This window comes from Rosa rugosa, chromosome 6 (assembly GCF_958449725.1).
Source record: "Rosa rugosa chromosome 6, drRosRugo1.1, whole genome shotgun sequence".
Classification (NCBI taxonomy): Eukaryota; Viridiplantae; Streptophyta; class Magnoliopsida; order Rosales; family Rosaceae; genus Rosa; species Rosa rugosa.
In genome coordinates, this window is record NC_084825.1 from 23,318,933 (window position 1) to 23,337,658 (window position 18,726).

At 35.8% G+C, this 18,726-nt stretch overlaps 2 protein-coding genes across 2 annotated transcripts; both read left to right on the forward strand.

Annotated features, from left to right (window-relative positions):
- The first annotated feature begins 1,150 nt into the window (after nt 1-1,150).
- LOC133715063 (DNA-directed RNA polymerase I subunit 2) lies at nt 1,151-16,817 on the forward strand. The gene is made up of 27 exons (XM_062141379.1): nt 1,151-1,423; nt 1,518-1,591; nt 1,679-1,798; nt 2,150-2,226; nt 2,326-2,389; nt 2,752-2,822; nt 3,479-3,556; nt 3,651-3,696; nt 4,104-4,284; nt 4,370-4,422; nt 4,550-4,623; nt 5,213-5,330; nt 6,624-6,711; nt 6,843-6,958; nt 7,912-8,039; nt 8,110-8,189; nt 10,540-10,781; nt 10,874-11,038; nt 11,177-11,341; nt 11,457-11,531; nt 12,147-12,250; nt 12,326-12,401; nt 12,707-12,829; nt 12,963-13,097; nt 14,573-14,785; nt 15,788-16,045; nt 16,152-16,817. Exons 1-27 carry the CDS (start codon nt 1,255-1,257, stop codon nt 16,560-16,562), a joined length of 3,504 nt encoding a protein of 1,167 aa, XP_061997363.1. The 5' UTR covers nt 1,151-1,254; the 3' UTR covers nt 16,563-16,817.
- A 685-nt stretch (nt 16,818-17,502) lies between these two features.
- Nucleotides 17,503-18,193, forward strand: LOC133716417 (putative F-box protein At4g22660). The gene is made up of 2 exons (XM_062143129.1): nt 17,503-17,998; nt 18,066-18,193. Exons 1-2 carry the CDS (start codon nt 17,503-17,505, stop codon nt 18,191-18,193), a joined length of 624 nt encoding a protein of 207 aa, XP_061999113.1.
- Nucleotides 18,194-18,726: the final 533 nt, after the last annotated feature.

The window sequence follows — 18,726 nt, forward strand, 5'->3', positions numbered from 1 at the left end:
AGCCAATTAGTTTGATGGCTGATTTTAATCTTGATTATCAATTTAAATAAATTGATATCTAATCAGCAGACGAGATTTAATGCTTGATTTTATTCGGAATCAATTAATTTGATTGATCCGCTTTAATATCAATTGATTTAGCCGGAGCAAATTCATTTATTGCCGTCGAGCCTTTCATGTATCGCCAACTGTCATTCTCTGAGTCTGCGTGATTTTGCTGACTCACAAGCCATGTGGACAATTTGCGGGACCCACATGCTGACTAAATTTGTTCGGTCATAATTTCAAGTGGTGACCGAATTATTTAATGAATTTTATTTTCATTAAATTTTTGGTGTCTACACTTATGACGTTCTCTTGATGCATATTGTAATCCGAGGTTTAGGCACCATGTCTCTCCATATATTCTGTGGTTTCATTAATCAAGATTTGATAGCAACAAAAAAAAAAAGTAAAGTAAATTAAAAACAAAAGACACTATATATATTTTTTTTTGGATAGATGGGGGCCAAAAGGCCCGAAAAACAAACAACTAAGGATCACAAATTACAGTTCTAGATCTAGGACTTGCACACAAATCAAGCAATGCATTGATAACTTGCGGAGGAGGTTGCTCCATGAAATGCACTCCAAGATCAGCACCAACACCATCTTTAGACAGCAAATCAGCAACCAAGTTTATTTCCCGATAAACATGTCGAATGTCACAACTCAAGAACAAACTAAACTAATAAATTAATTTTAATTTTACCTGGATGACATAGCCTCTGTGTCTAGAGCAAGAAGAAGTGCTTACTCCAGTTCTTAGTCTGTTTGTTTTTTGTGTTTGGGCCTTCTAGGCCCCGTTTGTAACCAAAAAAAAAAAAAAAAAATTAATTTTAATTAATAAAAACCAAAAAGACAAATTAAATTTAAAAATGGCAACAAAGCTTCAGCAGCAGCTCAATTTTTCAGAGTTTAATTAAACTATTTTTTTTTTTTTTGACAAGAAGAGTTTAATTAAACTAAACCAGTCCAGATCAAAAAAAAAAAAATAAACTAAACCAGTAGCTCCCTCACACGTGTCCCATCCTCTCTTTCTATTTTCATTTTTCTTTCTCCTTCCATTTTTTCTAAACCCCCTAAACCCTAAAGTCCTAAACCATAAACCCCTGTTTCCCCAAAAAAAAAAAAAAAAAAAAAAGCTTAACCTCTCTTCCCTCCTCCCCCGCGCCGTTTTTGAGAATCAGAACGGAGAAGAGAACCAAGGCCACGATGCAGCAGAAGAGGAGAACCTCCGCGGGAGACTTAACCCACTTGCGTGAGCTGTTCCGGCACCACATAGAGTCCTTCGACTACCTCATCACCGCCGGTCTCGGCGTCACGCTCCGTGACATCAAGCCCGTCCAAGTCCACAATCCTCACACCGGAGAAACCCTAAGGAATATCCTTTCTTTCATGATTCTATTCTCTTTGTTCAAATCTCTCATTCCATTACTATCACTATGATTCTGTAATTCCTTGACTTAGTATATTACTCTGGTTCGCTGACGATCCTATTCTAGGCCGACCTCAGAAGGATCGGAGTAGCGAGCCTCTCTATCCTTTTGAAGTAAGTGACGACTTTGCTTTCTTTCTCTTTTGGGATAGTATTGTATGGGTGTTTTGTGTTGACTGGTGTGTTTGTGTATCAATGCAGTGTCGACAGACCCGAATTTCCTACACGGGTAAATTGTTGGCAGACATTTACTTTCAGCGTGATGATAAGGCTCCTGTCAGAGAGCAGTTAAATTTTGGCCAGTTTCCCATCATGCTCATGGTAACTGTTCTTTTCGTATATTTATCAGTGTAATTTTTTTCAATTGATTTAATTGTGCAAGTTTTCGTATTCCTTGAACTGGCGGTGGGTTTTCGCATTGAATCACTTTCACAATGTCCTGCTGATTGCATATGCTGTGTTTCACATTTCTCCTCAACATCTGTCATTTGATGTTTCTTTTAAGTATATTTCAAATAAATTTTCGGCATCTCCAATCCCTAGTCTCATATCTTGGTCCCAAGTCTCAACACTATTCATAAGTATATTTCAATTGATATGTTGTTTCGGAGTCTTCAGCTTTAATTTTTCTTCTTGATTGGTGGCAATTGATATGTTGCTTGTGCAATGCAGTCAAAGTGTTGCAACTTAAGAGGTCATGATCCTCAGCAGCTAGTTTCTTGCAAAGAAGAGTCATCAGAAATGGGTGGGTAAGTAATTTGTTTCTCTTTCGTCTTCACTAGCTGCTCTATCCTTTCTTTTGGGTTTATTTTCTGCTAATTTTTATGCTTTTTTTCTTGTGATTATAGCTACTTCATTTTGAATGGGCTCGAGAGAGTTATTCGACCTGTTATATTGCCGAAGCGGAACTATGTAAGTGAGCCTTTCGACGTTATGCAATGTAACAACTCTTGCGATAGACCAAGTGGCCAAAGTGGTATTTCTCTCCTTGAAGGGTGCCCTAGTCAGGAAGTGTGGGAGAGCTAATCCCCATTTTCTTGTAAATACTTTTGTTCTGCTCCAACCTTGTCCTAAAAGATTTTCTGATTTTTGTCCAGCCAAATGACCCAAATAACAGCAACCAACAAGCATCCCCATAAAACTTAGGCCTTCTTCCGCCCCCTAAACTTTCATCTTAATGTGCTAACTAACTGAGCTAGTCGGTTACCTAATTTTTAAAGTTACAAGGGAAGTAAAATGACTTGATCAGTTTGATATTTCTATTTGTATTTCAGCCAATGAGTACGGTGCGCAATTCATTTCGTGATCGAAAGGAAGGATATACAGATAAAGCAGTTGTGATAAGGTTTGATCTCTAAGTTATGCACATGTGAATTTTTTTTTGTTTTAATGCTGTTATATTCATCCCTGTCCTGGTGTTGGTGGTAAACAGTGTGAGGCATCGTATTTAAGATGCTATATTGATCAGACCTCTTGGCATAAATTATAAGTAGGCTTGCATGCAGATTGAATTCAAGTTGACTATTTTTATCAAATCAATATGCTAAATAAGCAAGCCAATCCAGTCCAATGCAATCCAAGTAGCCATTGGATTTCTATTAAAAAAGAGTATTATCTGACGGTTTGTAATGGTACAAAGTAAAGTCTTAGTAATTTAGATATCCCATCCAACTTTTCCCTCGTCAATGGATATGTTTTGGTTATATATATATATTTACAGTAATATATACTGACATATAGAAAAAAGTTGATAAATTTGATATGGTTGATAATTCAGTTGAGTTAGAACATCCCTTTGCAGATTGTTTTAGTTGCTGGTCTAATGAACAGAATAGACTAGAATTGCCTTACCATCTCCCAGTCTTTTAGTCAAATTTGGTTAGGATTTGGATAAAAATTTGATCATTTGCCTTGGTTATAATGAATTGGAGTTTCAGCTTCTTTTTGGAAAGGTGTAATGTTGTTTATTTGGTTTTGATTCTCCTTTTATTGTCATGTTAGATGTGTAAGAGATGATCAGTCTTCAGTAACAGTCAAATTGTATTACCTGCAAAACGGAAGTGCAAGACTTGGTGTTTGGTAAGCAGTTTTAGCTTTAACTCTACAACTGAATTTCAGTTTGCATTTTTGAGACTTAACTAGTAATATATGTATATATAACATGATTTTGCAGGATACAGGGGAAGGAGTTCTTGCTTCCTGTGGGTCTTATTTTAAAGGTGCTTTTCAGGCTAGTTTAATATATATATTCATATATATATATATTCATATATATATATATATATATATATATATATATATTGTACTTTTGCTGAACCCCTGCTTAATCACATGTCTTTGTTCTAATTTTCGTTGTGCAATTTAAATTTGCTATATCTACTTGTATGTTACTATGCACTAGACTGGAGTCTCTTAGTCATGGTCAAAGGTCTATGTTTAAAATTTCTGGTTGGCTTTCCCTCTCATATGCATATCCAAATAGAAATATATCTTTCCCTTAAGCTATTCTGTTATATCCATAATTTTTTATTCTGTTCTATTTGTGCAGTCTGAACTAGTTGTATACTGCATATGCCTGATCATGTTTTCCTTAAACAAAATTTTAACTTCGAGTTTTTGTTAATAGGCTTTTATTGACACTCCTGATCGTGAAATTTTTGCGAGTTTGACATGCTGTTGTAACGAGAAATTTGAGAAAGAGAAAGGTGCTGTTGCCACTCAGCTTGTGGGTGAGAGGGCGCAGATTATTATAAATGAAGTGGCAGACTTGGGTCTTCGCACTCATCTTCAATGTCTAGAACACATTGGTAACATACTATTCTCTTCTCATGGTCTTCCAATGATGGGATTTATAATGTTAGATGTATGTAGTAATCCCTTTATATTTATCAGGCGAGCACTTTCAACCTCTAATGGGTGGACTGGAGAATGAACCTTATTCAGTTGTAAGTCATGATCTGCAACCTTTTACTCTCCCTATGTTCCTATAAAGGAATTTGAAACAGACAAGCTACTTTTGGTTTGTTTGGGTTCCATACAGTTCAGTCCTGCTAATTGTTTCTGTTTTGGTAGGTTGGAGATGCCGTTCTCAAGGACTACATATTTGTTCACCTAGATAAGAATGAAGACAAATTCAATCTGCTCATGTTAGCTACTCTCTCTGTCTCTCTCTATATATATATGTATATGCCTGTAAGAAAAACTACAAAATCTCCTATACAACAAATATTTGTTAAGAGTAATACCTTTGATAAAGAAACAAAAGGGATCACAGGTGGTCACAAACCATAACAATCCAATGATCTGCATTGTCCATATGTTATGCTCTCACTCAATATTCATCCTTACAAAAGACAATGAAATAAGAAATCATGTTGCATTCTTATAATGAACAAATACTTATTTAGTTCCGTTCACCTAGTGATTGTTACTGTCATTTCTGATAATGATGATGATAAGCATATGGCCAATCTTTATGGAAAATATCACTGTTAAAAGAAAGATCATCTTACCAAATAAGATTAATTTTTGAAATAAATCCTTAGGAGGGTAGTATATATAAGTGGGCATCTGTGTGTTTTCACTTTTTATTAAAGTGGTAAAGATCCCTCTCAAGAAAGAGTTCCAGTTTTCTAATTTTCTGTATTTAGATCGTGCTTTCAGTTTTCACTCTTCCTCACTATAAATCTATTTATTATTTTAGATCTGTCAGTACTCACATTTCTAGTCTCTTAGATTCATGTTGCAGAAACTTTTTTCGCTTATGGATCAGACTTCGGTTCTCGACAACCCAGATTCCTTGCAAAATCAAGAAGTCTTACTCCCTGGCCATCTGATAACCATATATCTCAAGGTAGATTAAACAGCTGGTTTTTTTTTCTTTAAATTTTTTTTTAAAGGGATATTGTTTGTATACTTGGGGGAAGTAAAATTTAGATTTCTGGTGCACGACTCTAGACTGCCGTAGTGTTGTGACTTGTGCTTGTGCCAATGTGTGTAGAGCAGTAAATTCTAAAGTATTGTATGGTGCTGGAAATATGTGCATTTAGAGGGGTAGCATCTTCATTATTTGTATTTTCTGACATTGAGTTTAGTTTTCTCCTGAGAAAAAAAAAAAAAACAACTGTGGCTTTCATCAAGTTTTTTTCAAATGCCATGATTTTTTTTTTTTTGATAGAAACTGTAATGGTTGTATTAATAATAAGAAATTAATAATGGGAAGTAAAATCAATTGGACCATACAAAAGATTTAAGTGCCTTTTATATACGTTCTTTGCTTTTTGTCCCTACATTTGTTCCTGCCACTTCGTTAATAATCGAATAAAAGTTGACTCAAATTCGTATGAAGTCAGAAGTTTAAAAATTGAAAACAGAAAGTAGGATTAGAAAGATAAAATATGAATTAGAGAAGTTGGATTCAAATAATAACTCTTTTAATCAAACATGTTTTTATATGCTGTTTAGCAATTAAGTGATTAATTCTAATAAAAAAATTACATGGTTGAACATTGAGGTCCCAGCCAATATATACTTTTCGCTAAGAGCAAAATCTATAGTGCTTGAGAATGACCGAACAGTGGTTCACCCAGTTGATAGCAGAGTCCAGTAATTTGCTTCAACAATAAGTTTTCCTTCAGTGAACTTTTAAGTTTTTCATTTTATTTCATTTTTGTTATTTTCTTTGTGAGGGCGAGATTTATGCATTTTGTATCCTTTATTCATGTTCCAATGCCCGCCATTTTTTTCTGTCGTAATTCCTGCTTTGGCCGTGCAATCCTTTTCAAATAGTTGCTGAAATCAGATTTTGATTCTTGTGGTCTATGCCATGCAACATAACTGAGAATTACCCTTAAATGGACTATATAACTACATGAAGTACTAGTGGTGTACGTTTATATGAACATATGCTGCAATAACTACGCACTGGTTTAAATTGTTATGGTCTGTTTTGTTTTAAAACTTCTCTAGTGGGTAGATTTTCTACCCCTCCATGATCCAAAAAATGTTCAAGGGCACACATCTAGTGACATTGGTCATTTAATGTTTTAGCTCTAGTACTACTAATGTATAAAAACCAGTGTATTATAGTGTTTGTGTTGTTTAAATTCATTATTGGCTTCACTTATATTTTTATCCTCGCTCCTAGGAAAAACTAGAGGATTGGTTGCAAAGGACCAAAAAACTTCTTCAAGATGAGATGAAAAAGGAAAGCAACAATATCAATTTTGGCAGCGGTATGGTTTTTGCAAGTTTCCCCTCTTTCTCTTTTAACCATGTATTTGAAGTTTCCCCTCTTTCTCTTTTCTATAATAGGTGCATATTATTTTGTCACTCATGAATGGACGATTCCTTTCTGATAATGCAGTCGATAGCTTAAAAAAGGTTCTGGAAAAAAATCCTACAAGGCAAATCAGTATGGCGATTGAGAATATGTTGAAAACTGGAAGAATTAATACTCAAACAGGTCTAGATTTGCAGCAGGTATTGACTTCTGGCTTAGCTTAGTTCGAGTATCATAGTATCTTACTAAATGCATCGTTCTTCTTTTCTCTTATCAATTATAGATATTTGAGTGGTGTTTGGTTCTGGTTCTGGTTCTCAGCTAAGTACTTGTGTGACACAAAAAAGAGTTCTACTTCTAAGTGATATGAAGATTGTAAAAGGTCGAGTACTATAATACTTTTTTAGTGGTTACCAAGTGTATCAGTTTATGCTAGTCTTGTACCGCTTTCTGAATATGATTAGCTACTCAATTGTTGTGTAATCAGTAACTACTATATTAGTTAAAAAATGCGTTGTGTCATTTGACTCTCTGAATTATTAGGGTAATGTTAATCATCTCTCGATGTATGTACATATTTCTATACTTATCTTGGTTGCTGTGTCATGCACTTTTGGCAGACTTTAATTGGAGTCATAAAAAGTCGAATAGGTCCCATAGTGGCTATTTTATGTAGTTCATATCTCACACTGACCACAAAAGAATCTGTGTAGGTGACCCCAATAGTTTAGGGAGTAAAATGACAGACATCTACGAAATGAAAGTGAATTCTAACTTTGACTTTATTTCATTTATCTGCTATTTTCTCTATGTTGTAAGATACAAATTCTTATTAAGGGGAATTCAATTTTTAGTGTATATAAAAGGTGATGGAACCTAACGGGATCCTCTACCCGTTTTTTCAAAAAAAGGTGATGGAACCTTGATTAGAAGTCTTAGTGTCCAACTTATTTGACTATATACCTGTTGCAAAAAATTAACAAAAGTACTTCAATTCTATGTCAGAATTTGATTAATCATTATTAAATATCAAAACTTTCCTACTGTGAATCTTATTTTATTGATATATTGTAAGCATTCTACTCTGTGTTCACCAAGAAGTTGTTCATTTTATGTCTTCTAACTTTCTTTTTTTCCAAAATTAATTTCTTAGAGGGCGGGCTTTACAGTTCAGGCAGAAAGGCTTAATTTTTTACGATTTTTATCGCATTTTCGTGCTGTTCATCGAGGGGCTTCATTTGCTGGGCTTCGCACCACAAGTGTGCGAAAATTGCTTCCCGAGTAAGTATTGCTTTTTAGGCTCTTCAAAATTTACTTGTTGATTATTATTCATTTTTTCTTTTACTTGCAGATCCTGGGGTTTCCTTTGCCCTGTGCATACACCTGATGGAGAGCCATGTGGCTTGTTGAACCATATGACTCGCACTTGTAGTAAGATATTTACATTTGTAAAGAATTAATTACCTTAAATGCGTAATATGTTTTTCATTTGTTCATATCATTTATGTATACATATAAAAGGACCAGAAAAACGTAAGTAACATACCCAAGTAAATAAATTAATTTCTGACCAAGCAAATATTTGCCTTTTTCTACTGAAATGAAAGAGTATTTTGTAGTTGGCACACCTCCTTCTACTCCTTTTTCTTCATTTTTTTTTTTTTTTAAATCAAATTGTTTATTTTGTGGTTCGATGCCTGGTATGAGAGAATGAGATCTTCTTTAATGATGGTGTAGATTTTGAAGTTAATAAACCAACTATAGCTAAAGCCTCATGGCCAGACTAAAGAAGACCAATGAGCTGGTTTAAAGAGAATCAATGAGTAAGTTCACAGCATAAAACTTGATAGGGGTAATTTACGGATCTACTTTGGGGTTGTAATAAATGCTTAGCTTCTCCTTGTATAATATTTGTGAAGTGTTTTAGAAATACTCAAAGTTAGAGAATTCATCTTGAATCAGTTCCCGAGTGCAAAGCAACCATTAGGTTTCATATTTTCAACATGCCCCTTAACTTCTGGCCGAACACCAGAATAAGTCAAATGGGTGCATCAAACTTTGGGTGATATAGTGTGCGATCATATTGGCCCTAACATGTATAAGAAATTTTGAATTGCCTGCTTTAATTTAAATGCCAAAATAAAGTTAAAGCATCCAACCCAAATTGGCAATGTGTGCAGAGCCCATGATATTATATAGTGTTATGGTAGGCTTAAAGTAGTCTTTTGCGTCCGTTTCAAAAAAAAAAAAAAAAAAAAAGTAGTCTTTTGCGTTTTTGGTGAGCTATATGGGCCTCAGTTTCTGTTGATTTAAAAGAGTACTCTCTAATCTATTATACTGGATTTGCTAGCTTTTGTGAAGTGAAACTTGCTTCTTGAGGTTTGAGTATTTGATTTAGAGCTTTTGGCCTTTAGTCTATTTGCGAGAACTCTCGGCTTTTATTGCTTCTTGCTCTTGGTCATGGATTTGTTATCAAGCATTTCTACATAGTGCTATTGTTCTAAAAAATCTTATTTTTCTCAACAAGAGAAAACTCTAAAGATGTGTCCATATAGTGGGCTGGACTGAGCCAAACACGTGGATCAATTAGAACGGGTGACATAGAGCATGTTTAGCCACATTTGGCTGGCACGTGGATGAATTGTTTAATCTGATGCCATTTAAAAGTTGGGTTAATCCAAAACCAATTGTACTAGTTGATAATTCTCTGCTGCAATGTACTGTGTCATGTCTTTGTGTTACTGTTATTACATTTTGGTTATCTGTGTTATTGTTGAATCCTGTTTTTGTTGGACGAGAGTTTTGTGGGCTGCTGCTCTACTATTGTCTGTACTCTTTTCCATCTTAGTTTTAATTCTCCATTTTGTGACATGGGGAGTAAGTTGAGTTTGTGAAAAGAGTTGAGAGTAAGAGACGTAGAAATTAACACACAGCTTCTTTCAGGATAAGCAGATTCTTAAACTTTAATATACCCAAGACCAAAGAAGTACCCCAATCTGACTTTGTCTAAAGGTTTTCTTCACATCAACCTCTTATAATCTTCAAAGCTTCTTTCCAATGACAGAAGTGATAGCATCATGTCATGCTATAACACTTCTTTACTTTCCGCAATTATATGCCATTTGCTATTCACTAAGCAGAGCAGAAGTCCTTGGAATTCTTACCCAACTTTCCCCAAAATATAGAAAGAAAAGGTTTCCGTATTATCACTCTTTTTATTTTTTATTTTACCAGTGAAGTTGGAACTTATGCCTCCACAATGTTGGTTCTGCAAATAACCAACAGACCACAGCTCAATGCATGAGAACTCCCCTGAAGATTCCAGTAACATTTTCCACCACTGCTCTCTAAGTTCAAGAAAAAGCTGGTATCATCAGCAAATTGGAGATGATTTCCAACCTTTCTCAACCGTTCAGTTATTTCTCCATTCTTTGAGTGATTGGTTTTTAATTTTTCTCTTTTTGAAGATTCTTTTCTTAAAATTAAAGTTGTTTTTAAACATTGTTATGTTCTGGGCATAACTTCCAATCAAGCAAAGTTTCTCAACTGTCACGATATATTATTGCTCGAATGGAGCCATTTCTAGAGAAATTGTGCAAGATGTCATGGCTTGAATTTAAACACTGATATGTGCATTCCAGTAAGCTGCTAATTAATATGGATGTATTTTAGTACTGTTTACTGATGTATACTATATTTCACACTAATTATATATATATATATGTATGTATATGTATGTATATGTGACCGCCAATAACTCATTCCATCTTACTTATATCAGGAATTACATCGTACTTTGATGCACAAGGGAATATTAGAGATTTCTCTAAGATTCGAATGTCTATTCTTAATGTTCTGATCGAAGTTGGAATGACACCTTCACTGCCAATGTTGGTTCATGCCGGTCCTCCTGCGGATCTTTCTGTTCTTTTAGATGGTCGTCTTGTTGGTTATATATCTTCCAAACAAGTTGAGAGAGTTGTGGCTCATTTAAGGAAGCTGAAAGTTTCAGCTGCTTCAGTGGTCTGTTTTTTATCCATTCATTTTTTAACTCCTTTTAAACCTTGATGTTTGTTACATTTGAACTGATGTTTGTGAAATGATATGTGCCTCAGATTCCAGATGACTTGGAAGTGGGATACGTTCCTCTCAGCATGGGTGGGGCATATCCTGGTCTCTACCTTAACACTTCTCCTTCTAGATTTGTTCGGCCAGTTAAGAATATTTCGATTCCTGCTGTTGAAGGTCAAAATATTGAACTCATTGGGCCCTTTGAACAGGTTAGTACTGTATTTCAGGTTACGTTTCCTACCTCGATAAGAATTACTTGCTACTACTTGTCTGCTTTGATCACAAGGTCCTTGCATCTAGGGAACCAATAGAATGATTGACTACCTCATCTCTATGTGCTACATTAGGTGTTCATGGAAATAAGATGTCCTGATGGTCGAGATGGTGGAAGGAAAGATGCTTTCCCTGCAACTCATGAAGAAATTCATCCAACTGGGATGCTCAGTGTTGTTGCTAATCTTACTCCCTGGTCAGAACATAATCAGAGCCCACGAAATATGTACCAGTGTCAGGTTCTTATTTGTTTTGCCTTCAGTCTCGTTGGTATTGATCTATATAATGCTTTTGCTCTTTGTTGGAATTTGGTTACTGTGAAATTTGTTACATTCCTTTTATTTTGAATTATAGATGGCAAAACAAACGATGGGTTTCTCATTACAAGCACTTTGCAATCGTGCAGATCAGAAGTTGTATCATCTGAAGGTTGGTTCTCTTGAATCGCTTGCTATTAGTCTACTTTATATTTAAATATAAAGAAGGAAATCTTGTCATACATTCACTGCTCCATATATATTTCATCATAAAGTACCAGAAAGACAATGGGTGTGGGTTGGCACTACTGTTATACAAAAGGGAGGGAGAGGAAACAATTAAAAGTTATACATATTTTATGTAGAAGATGTTTTACTTATGAAAAAGTGATTAGCACTTTACTTGGAATTTAAGATCCCATTGAGAGATTTTGGCATTTTGGCTTTGTTTTTATTTCTCTGGTGTAGCTTTTAATTGGTATACAATGTCCCATAACACAACCTGTTATATTCTTTTTAAAGTTTTTCTTATCGAGCCACCATGTTAAGCCAGTTGTCTATCTTCAGCATTTTTCACTCTACTTGTTGAATGTTACTGCAAGATTGTTCTTCTTATCTTTGCACCTTTGTGCAAGGAATGCATGTACCGTAATACTGTTTGTTTTGAGCAAAAAATTCTCTTATTTGTTTGTGCACTACTTCATTATCATTACTACTCATCATGAGTTCTTTATGGCTCTTTAAACCTCACCCTATTTCTTTGTTATGTTGGAAATGGCATTGTTAGACTCCTCAATCTCCCATCGTCCGCACAAAAACGTATACGAATTACTGTGTAGATGAATATCCAACGGGCACAAATGCAATCGTTGCTGTATTGTCGTATACCGGGTGAGAACTTTGACCATAAGGTATGTTAGTTAATCCTTTGTAGCGTTTATCAATCCAGTCTTTTATGACATGTAGGTATGATATGGAGGATGCTATGATTCTGAGCAAGTCATCTGTAGATCGTGGAATGTTTCATGGACTAGTATATCAGGTTTGTCACAAAGTTGTACATGATTTTTTATTTTTATAATTTGGGCATTATTGTTTCATATAGAGGATTTGGGGTATGTCTTATGATCACCTAAACTACATGAATAACTTTTTTGGGCCTAAAATTCTCCTAAAGGTAAATTATTTTTATAGAAATACCACGATGGAGTCTGAACTTGAGCATCCAAACTCTGTCTCTGTCTCACTCTCTCCCTCTCTCTCATATCAGTAGATGTATGAACTGGTGATATGGTTTTCTTGTGGTTGAACTTGTACTCTTACTGATCCAATCATGGGTTTTGGCAGACGGAATCCATTGACTTGTCTGATACAAAGGGTAGTAAATCCCAGAGATCGTTCAGGAGAAGTACCACTGATAAGTCGCATCATTCTTTGATCGATTCAGATGGTCTTCCTTATGTGGGTCAGGTTAGATTTTATGTTCTGGTTTTTATCTTTTTTGGATATTATCTTGTTATGTTAAAACCAGATAACTGCGATTTTGCTTTGAAGCTGGCCATAGAGTAATTATGCATTGACCTTAATCTTTGTTAAATTTCAGACAATAAAGCCAGATGAACCCTATTATAGCACTTATGATGAGATAAAAGGTGCCATAAGAACGACCAAACGAAAGGGGTCGGAGCCTGCTATTGTTGACTATGTTGCTATTGATGGGAAGAAGCATCTTCAGAAGGTAAGTGCAGAACATTTTTTGCTGGAGATTGAGATTTGTAAGTTAGTATTTGATAAAATCTCAAGCTAGAACCAAGATTAAACCAATATAGAGCCGGAATTCAATTAAAGAATCTTCTTTGTGTTGCTATTGTTATAGATAGTCACTAATTCCGAGTATATTGAATTTTGCCAGATGTAGCTAATTGATGTGCATGATATATCAAGGTTGTAAAATTGTAGCTTTATATTTGGTGTTCTGTACACAAAAACCCATGCTTTACCTACCACTTGAGAATGGGATTGAACTTTTTGTTGATCAAATTTTTGGCCCATAGAATTTAAATTCTCGTAGTTTTTTTATTTTATTTTTTTATTGCTGAAAATCCGTCTTTTTAATGCCGAATCCGTGGTGATGGAGATCAGTATGACCAGAAAGCTCAGTGTCTGTATACAAAAATTGAAAAATATAATGTGGTTTTAAATCTTGTACGACATAGAAGAGTCAAATATTTGCGGATTAACAAACTGGTGAAGATTCTGCATGCATCCATTGTTTTTCTTTTTGGTTGAAAATGTCTGAAAACATCTAACATCTAGAAAGACTCCAACTTGTTTTAGATAAACAATTTGTAAATGTATCAAACAACCCTAAGAATGATGGAGGGATTGATATGTTTGTTAAAGTGGGTCAAGGGAGCTGATGTAAGCTGGGTTGTTCCAAAAGGGTGTTATGAGTGTTGAGAATGCAGTTCAAATGGGTCTGAAAAGACGGCTAAACTCATAGGAATGCAGAATGTTGGTCGGTTATTGTGTTATTTGTATAGAACGAACCAGGATGATTTTCTAAGACTTTCCAGGGATAGGTTTGGAAAGCTTTAGGATCGGTTTAGTTTTGGTCTGCGCTATGGGTGTTTGACTCGTGAATTGAGACATTATACCCTATCATGGAAAGCTGCAGTATGTTGATGTATTGTTTTTCCTTGTTACTCTCGTGTGCTCTTAGGCTTGATTGATGATTTCTTGTCCTCTTAATATACTTTGTTGCCCTAAAACATGATTGTAAATATGTATATATACTTGAGATAATCTTTGCAGATCTTTGGTAAAATAAAATCTGGGGATAACTTGTAATTGATTACAATCAATTTAAAACAAGTATTTCAGACTCTATTATCTTTTATATAGAAGGTTCATTATGACCAGAAAAAAAAAAAAAAAAAAACTTAAATTCGTTCTCAAAGCATTAAAGGCCTAGCTTTTGTCAACTTCTTGCTTTTACCACATATTTTTATTCCTTAATTTTTCCCATATGTTTATTATACTAAAAGTAGCGTCAAAGTGCTTTAAACTTCTAGTGGGTTATATTGGCGCTATCTTGAGACCCTTAGGTCAATCAATGTTGAAAAGAAAAGCATGGATTCTATGTTGCAGGCTTACATTTCCTGTATTATCTTTTATTTTATATTTACCTCTACCTTTTCTTTTTTGGAGCAGGTGAACATAAGGTTTCGGCACCCTAGAAACCCGATAATTGGTGATAAATTTAGCAGCCGACATGGACAAAAAGGAGTTTGCTCCCAGTTGTGGCCTGACATTGATATGCCATTTTCTGGAGTTACGGGAATGCGCCCAGATCTTATTATCAATCCACATGCATTTCCTTCAAGAATGACAATAGCCATGCTTTTGGAGTCGGTTGCTGCAAAGGTACTCTGGACTTACAGAAATCCTTTTTAAAAATATGCTGGTGTCTTATGGAAAGTATGCACACATGTAGAGGCTATAACAATCCAGATGAAAAGATAATCTGGAAAAATATAAGAAGACATAGGTGTAGTTGTTAGCTGTAAAATTGAGGTTGTTGAAAAGGAAGGCTTAAATCTTCCGCAAGTGGTCTATTTCTCTTCTAATTTAAAACTAGCATGATGCAACTCATGCATTGGCAGCTGTTATAGCATTTACTAAATGTTTTATTGCATGTGTATATGTTTGTTTTGTCACTTTGTGTGGTCTTGTACTATAGGTTTGTTTAGAGTGGTTTGCAATTACTCTCTGATATCCTTATCTTGTGTTCCTTATTGTTCCATATTCCTACTATTAAATGGTATCTCTTGCTGAGAATACAAGTGCAATTTGATGATAGATAGACATAAACTTTTCTTTATTGCTTCCTATAAATATATCACATATAGGACTGCTCTGCACCTGATCTGTTTGCTTCATAATACGAGCTATTAGGGTACTCTAATTGCCAAACACCTTAAATGAGGTCACTAATTTTATTCAACTTAAAAACCTGAGCCAGCTCAAAACAACCAATAAGAGCCTAGATTTTTTATTGAAGAGCATGCCACAGGCTCTTTTCAAATATGACTGGAATCGCCTTGATATGACAAGTGCTTTTCGGAAAATACTTTTACCAAAAGATCCCGAGTGCTTAATTGCAACTGCAAAATTAATCACATCTTGACACAATCGAAAATTGAAACATTACAGACCAAAATTTTGATGTGACCCCTTCATGGATACTATCTCTTTGGTTCCTTTTGTTATACATTCTCTATATGCTCTTTCACTGTATATGCTTCATTGCTTTTGTTAGAAAATGGAGTTAACTTTCAGATGCAGTTCATTCTGAGATTGTAGTTTAGTTATTCTGTTTAAAGTAGATGAAATTATGCTGATTTTTTTTTTTTTTTTTTGCCACAGGGTGGTAGCTTACATGGAAAATATGTTGATGCGACACCATTTGCTAATTCAGAGGAGAAAGTTAATGAAGAAACTAATGGAGAGAAATCCAAAACCCTTGTTGATGAACTTGGTGAAATGTTAAAGGTTAAAGGGTTTAATTACCATGGTGCAGAGGTATTGTACAGTGGCGTCTATGGAACAGAACTCACGTGTGAAATCTTTATTGGTCCTGTTTACTATCAACGATTACGGCATATGGTTTCAGACAAATTTCAGGTTTAAGATTCTCAGAATAACTCCTTTCACCGAGTAACTGAGCAAGAATGTTTTCTCTGTTTTTGATTATCGGTTTCCTTGCTAATGCACTCTGTTCCACATGCAGGTTCGCTCTACAGGAATGGTAGATCAAGTCACACGCCAGCCTATCAAAGGACGGAAACGAGGTGGCGGTATACGTTTTGGTGAAATGGAGAGAGACTCCTTGCTTGCACATGGGGCAGCATATTTGTTGCATGATAGACTTCATACATGTTCTGATTATCACATTGCTGACGTATGTTCCCTTTGTGGATCCATCCTAACAACCTCATCAGTCCAGCCACAAATACGGGTTCGTGAAATGCGGGGCTTGCCCCCTATGAGAGCTCCCAAGAAGGTGACTTGCCATGCATGTAAGTCGAGTAAAGGGATGGAGACGGTTGCAATGCCTTATGTCTTTAGATATTTAGCAGCTGAGTTAGCAGCTATGAACATAAAACTGACCCTCCAGTTGAGCAATGCAACTGGAGCTTGATATCTTGCAAGAACCTAAAACCTCAAGCGAGGACTGAACAGCACTGTAAAATGTCATTCGAGTTGGATAGGGTGGACTGAAGTCTTTGCACATTGAGGAAGTTTAGGAATAGAGAGCTAACGAGTTGTTTAGAAAATGTGTCTATATATACGAATGAGTAAAACAATGGTTTACTATATTGTTGTGGAGCAGAGGGATATCTCTCCGGAGAGGCCTTGGTTATCTATGAATGAAAGGTAGGGACTTGATTTTTCATATGTTGTGCTAAGATCATCATATTTATATTCCTGGGATCTTAATTTTTACTTAATGGTCTTTAGTTGTGGTTCATTGATCAACCACACATGATACCCCACGGAACTCCATATAAAAAATAGAAATCGTGTTAGTAATTTCACATATTAGTTCAGCACACTAGAAAGAGTAAAGATCTTGGAACCAGGACTCAGGGCCTGGAGTCTCGTTAAATACGGAGCTCGTATCGGATGCCTTGCACCAATCAAACCACTAGTCTCGATAAGTAGGATATATTTCGACCTCTATTTTCTGATGAGGAAAATTTTTTGAGACTACATGATCTATCGGGTTTTGCTCAAAACTTGGTATTAATTGCAATTTTCTGGCTTATCAGATAGCTGAATGAATGAGTTTTAGTCTTCGAATTGTGATCAAACGCATCTGAAAAGTTTGTGATTGAATTAATGTATGATTCTATTTTGATCTTTCTATGGAGACGTGACGTGGACTACTAGTTCGGTCGAACTAGGATTCTTAAACCACTTAGAATCCAAGGAAATTAAGCTTTGTACTAGTTTTGGGAATCACCTAAAGATTTGGTTTTCCCAACCTAACCTGCATTGCTCCATTAATATATAAATCAACGTACTGTATCTGGATTGAATTTGATTCAACCATGTTTTCAAATGTCAATAACGACACGATGATTACTAAAAAGAGAAGACCAAGGTCAAGGTGGTCTGAGCTCCCTACAGAACTACTAGAGTTGATCATGAAAAAGCTTACTTCTGTGGACATCCTTCGCTTTGAAGCTGTCTGTTCTTGTTGGAATCAAGCTGCAAAATCTTATATCTCTGCCCCATATTTCACACTCGACATGCCTCAAACCCCATGGCTTATGATTCCTGGTGGTGAAGAAAATCATGTCCATACTCGCCGCTTCTTCAACCTCGCAGAGTTCAAGTACTACACTATCAATAACGCGTTTGGAGATATTCCTGATGCCTGGTGTGTCGGTTCATCACATGGGTGGCTGGTCCTTACGGAGGAGAAAGGAACTGCTTGTCTTTTAAATCCGTTTTCTGGGGATAGGATTGAACTCCCATCAATATGGACACTGCATCCAGTCATAAGCAAGGATTATATCGCCAAAGCTGTCACCTCCTCCAAGCCACCATCGTCGTCATCCTCGTCTTCCAGTAAGGACTTCGTTGTTACAATAATACTCTACTCTAATATGTGGATAACGCAACTTGCTTTCCATAGGCATGGAGACGACGCATGGACTGGCTTCGGTCAGAAGCGTACTGTCTATCATGACGGTATGTTCCACAGTACTAGTGGTCATTTTTTTGCATTGGCAACCGATTGCTCAGTTGAGGTCTGGGACTTGAGAAAATGTTTTCCCATAAAAACACTTCATCTGCAACCTTTTCGACACAGCCAATTCAACAATGACGATGATTTCAAATTTGATATTCAGAATTATTTGGTGGAGTCCTTGGGTGCACTTTTGTTGGTGAGGCGATTTATAGTGTCTAATTTTTTTTTTATCATAAGGACCTATACCCCGATGTTATTCGTCCCCATAGAACCTCTCACTTTTATATCTACACTAGCAAAGGGTTCGAGTGGGAGAAGATGGAAAGTTTGCACAATCGGGCTCTGTTTCTGGGTGGAAATCATTCAATGTCGTTATCTTCCCGGAACTTTCCAGAGTGTGAAGAGAACTCAATTTACTTCACAGATGATAGGTGGGAAATGAACCCTAATAAATGCTTATCTGGTAAGAAGAGAATTGGCTGCATGATCTTGGAGTGTACAACGAGAAAGAAAATATTATGAAGCCAATGCCATGTTATTTGACATTTGATTGCTGGAGGATAAACCCACCACCCTTTTGGATTGTTCCTGATATAATCCATGG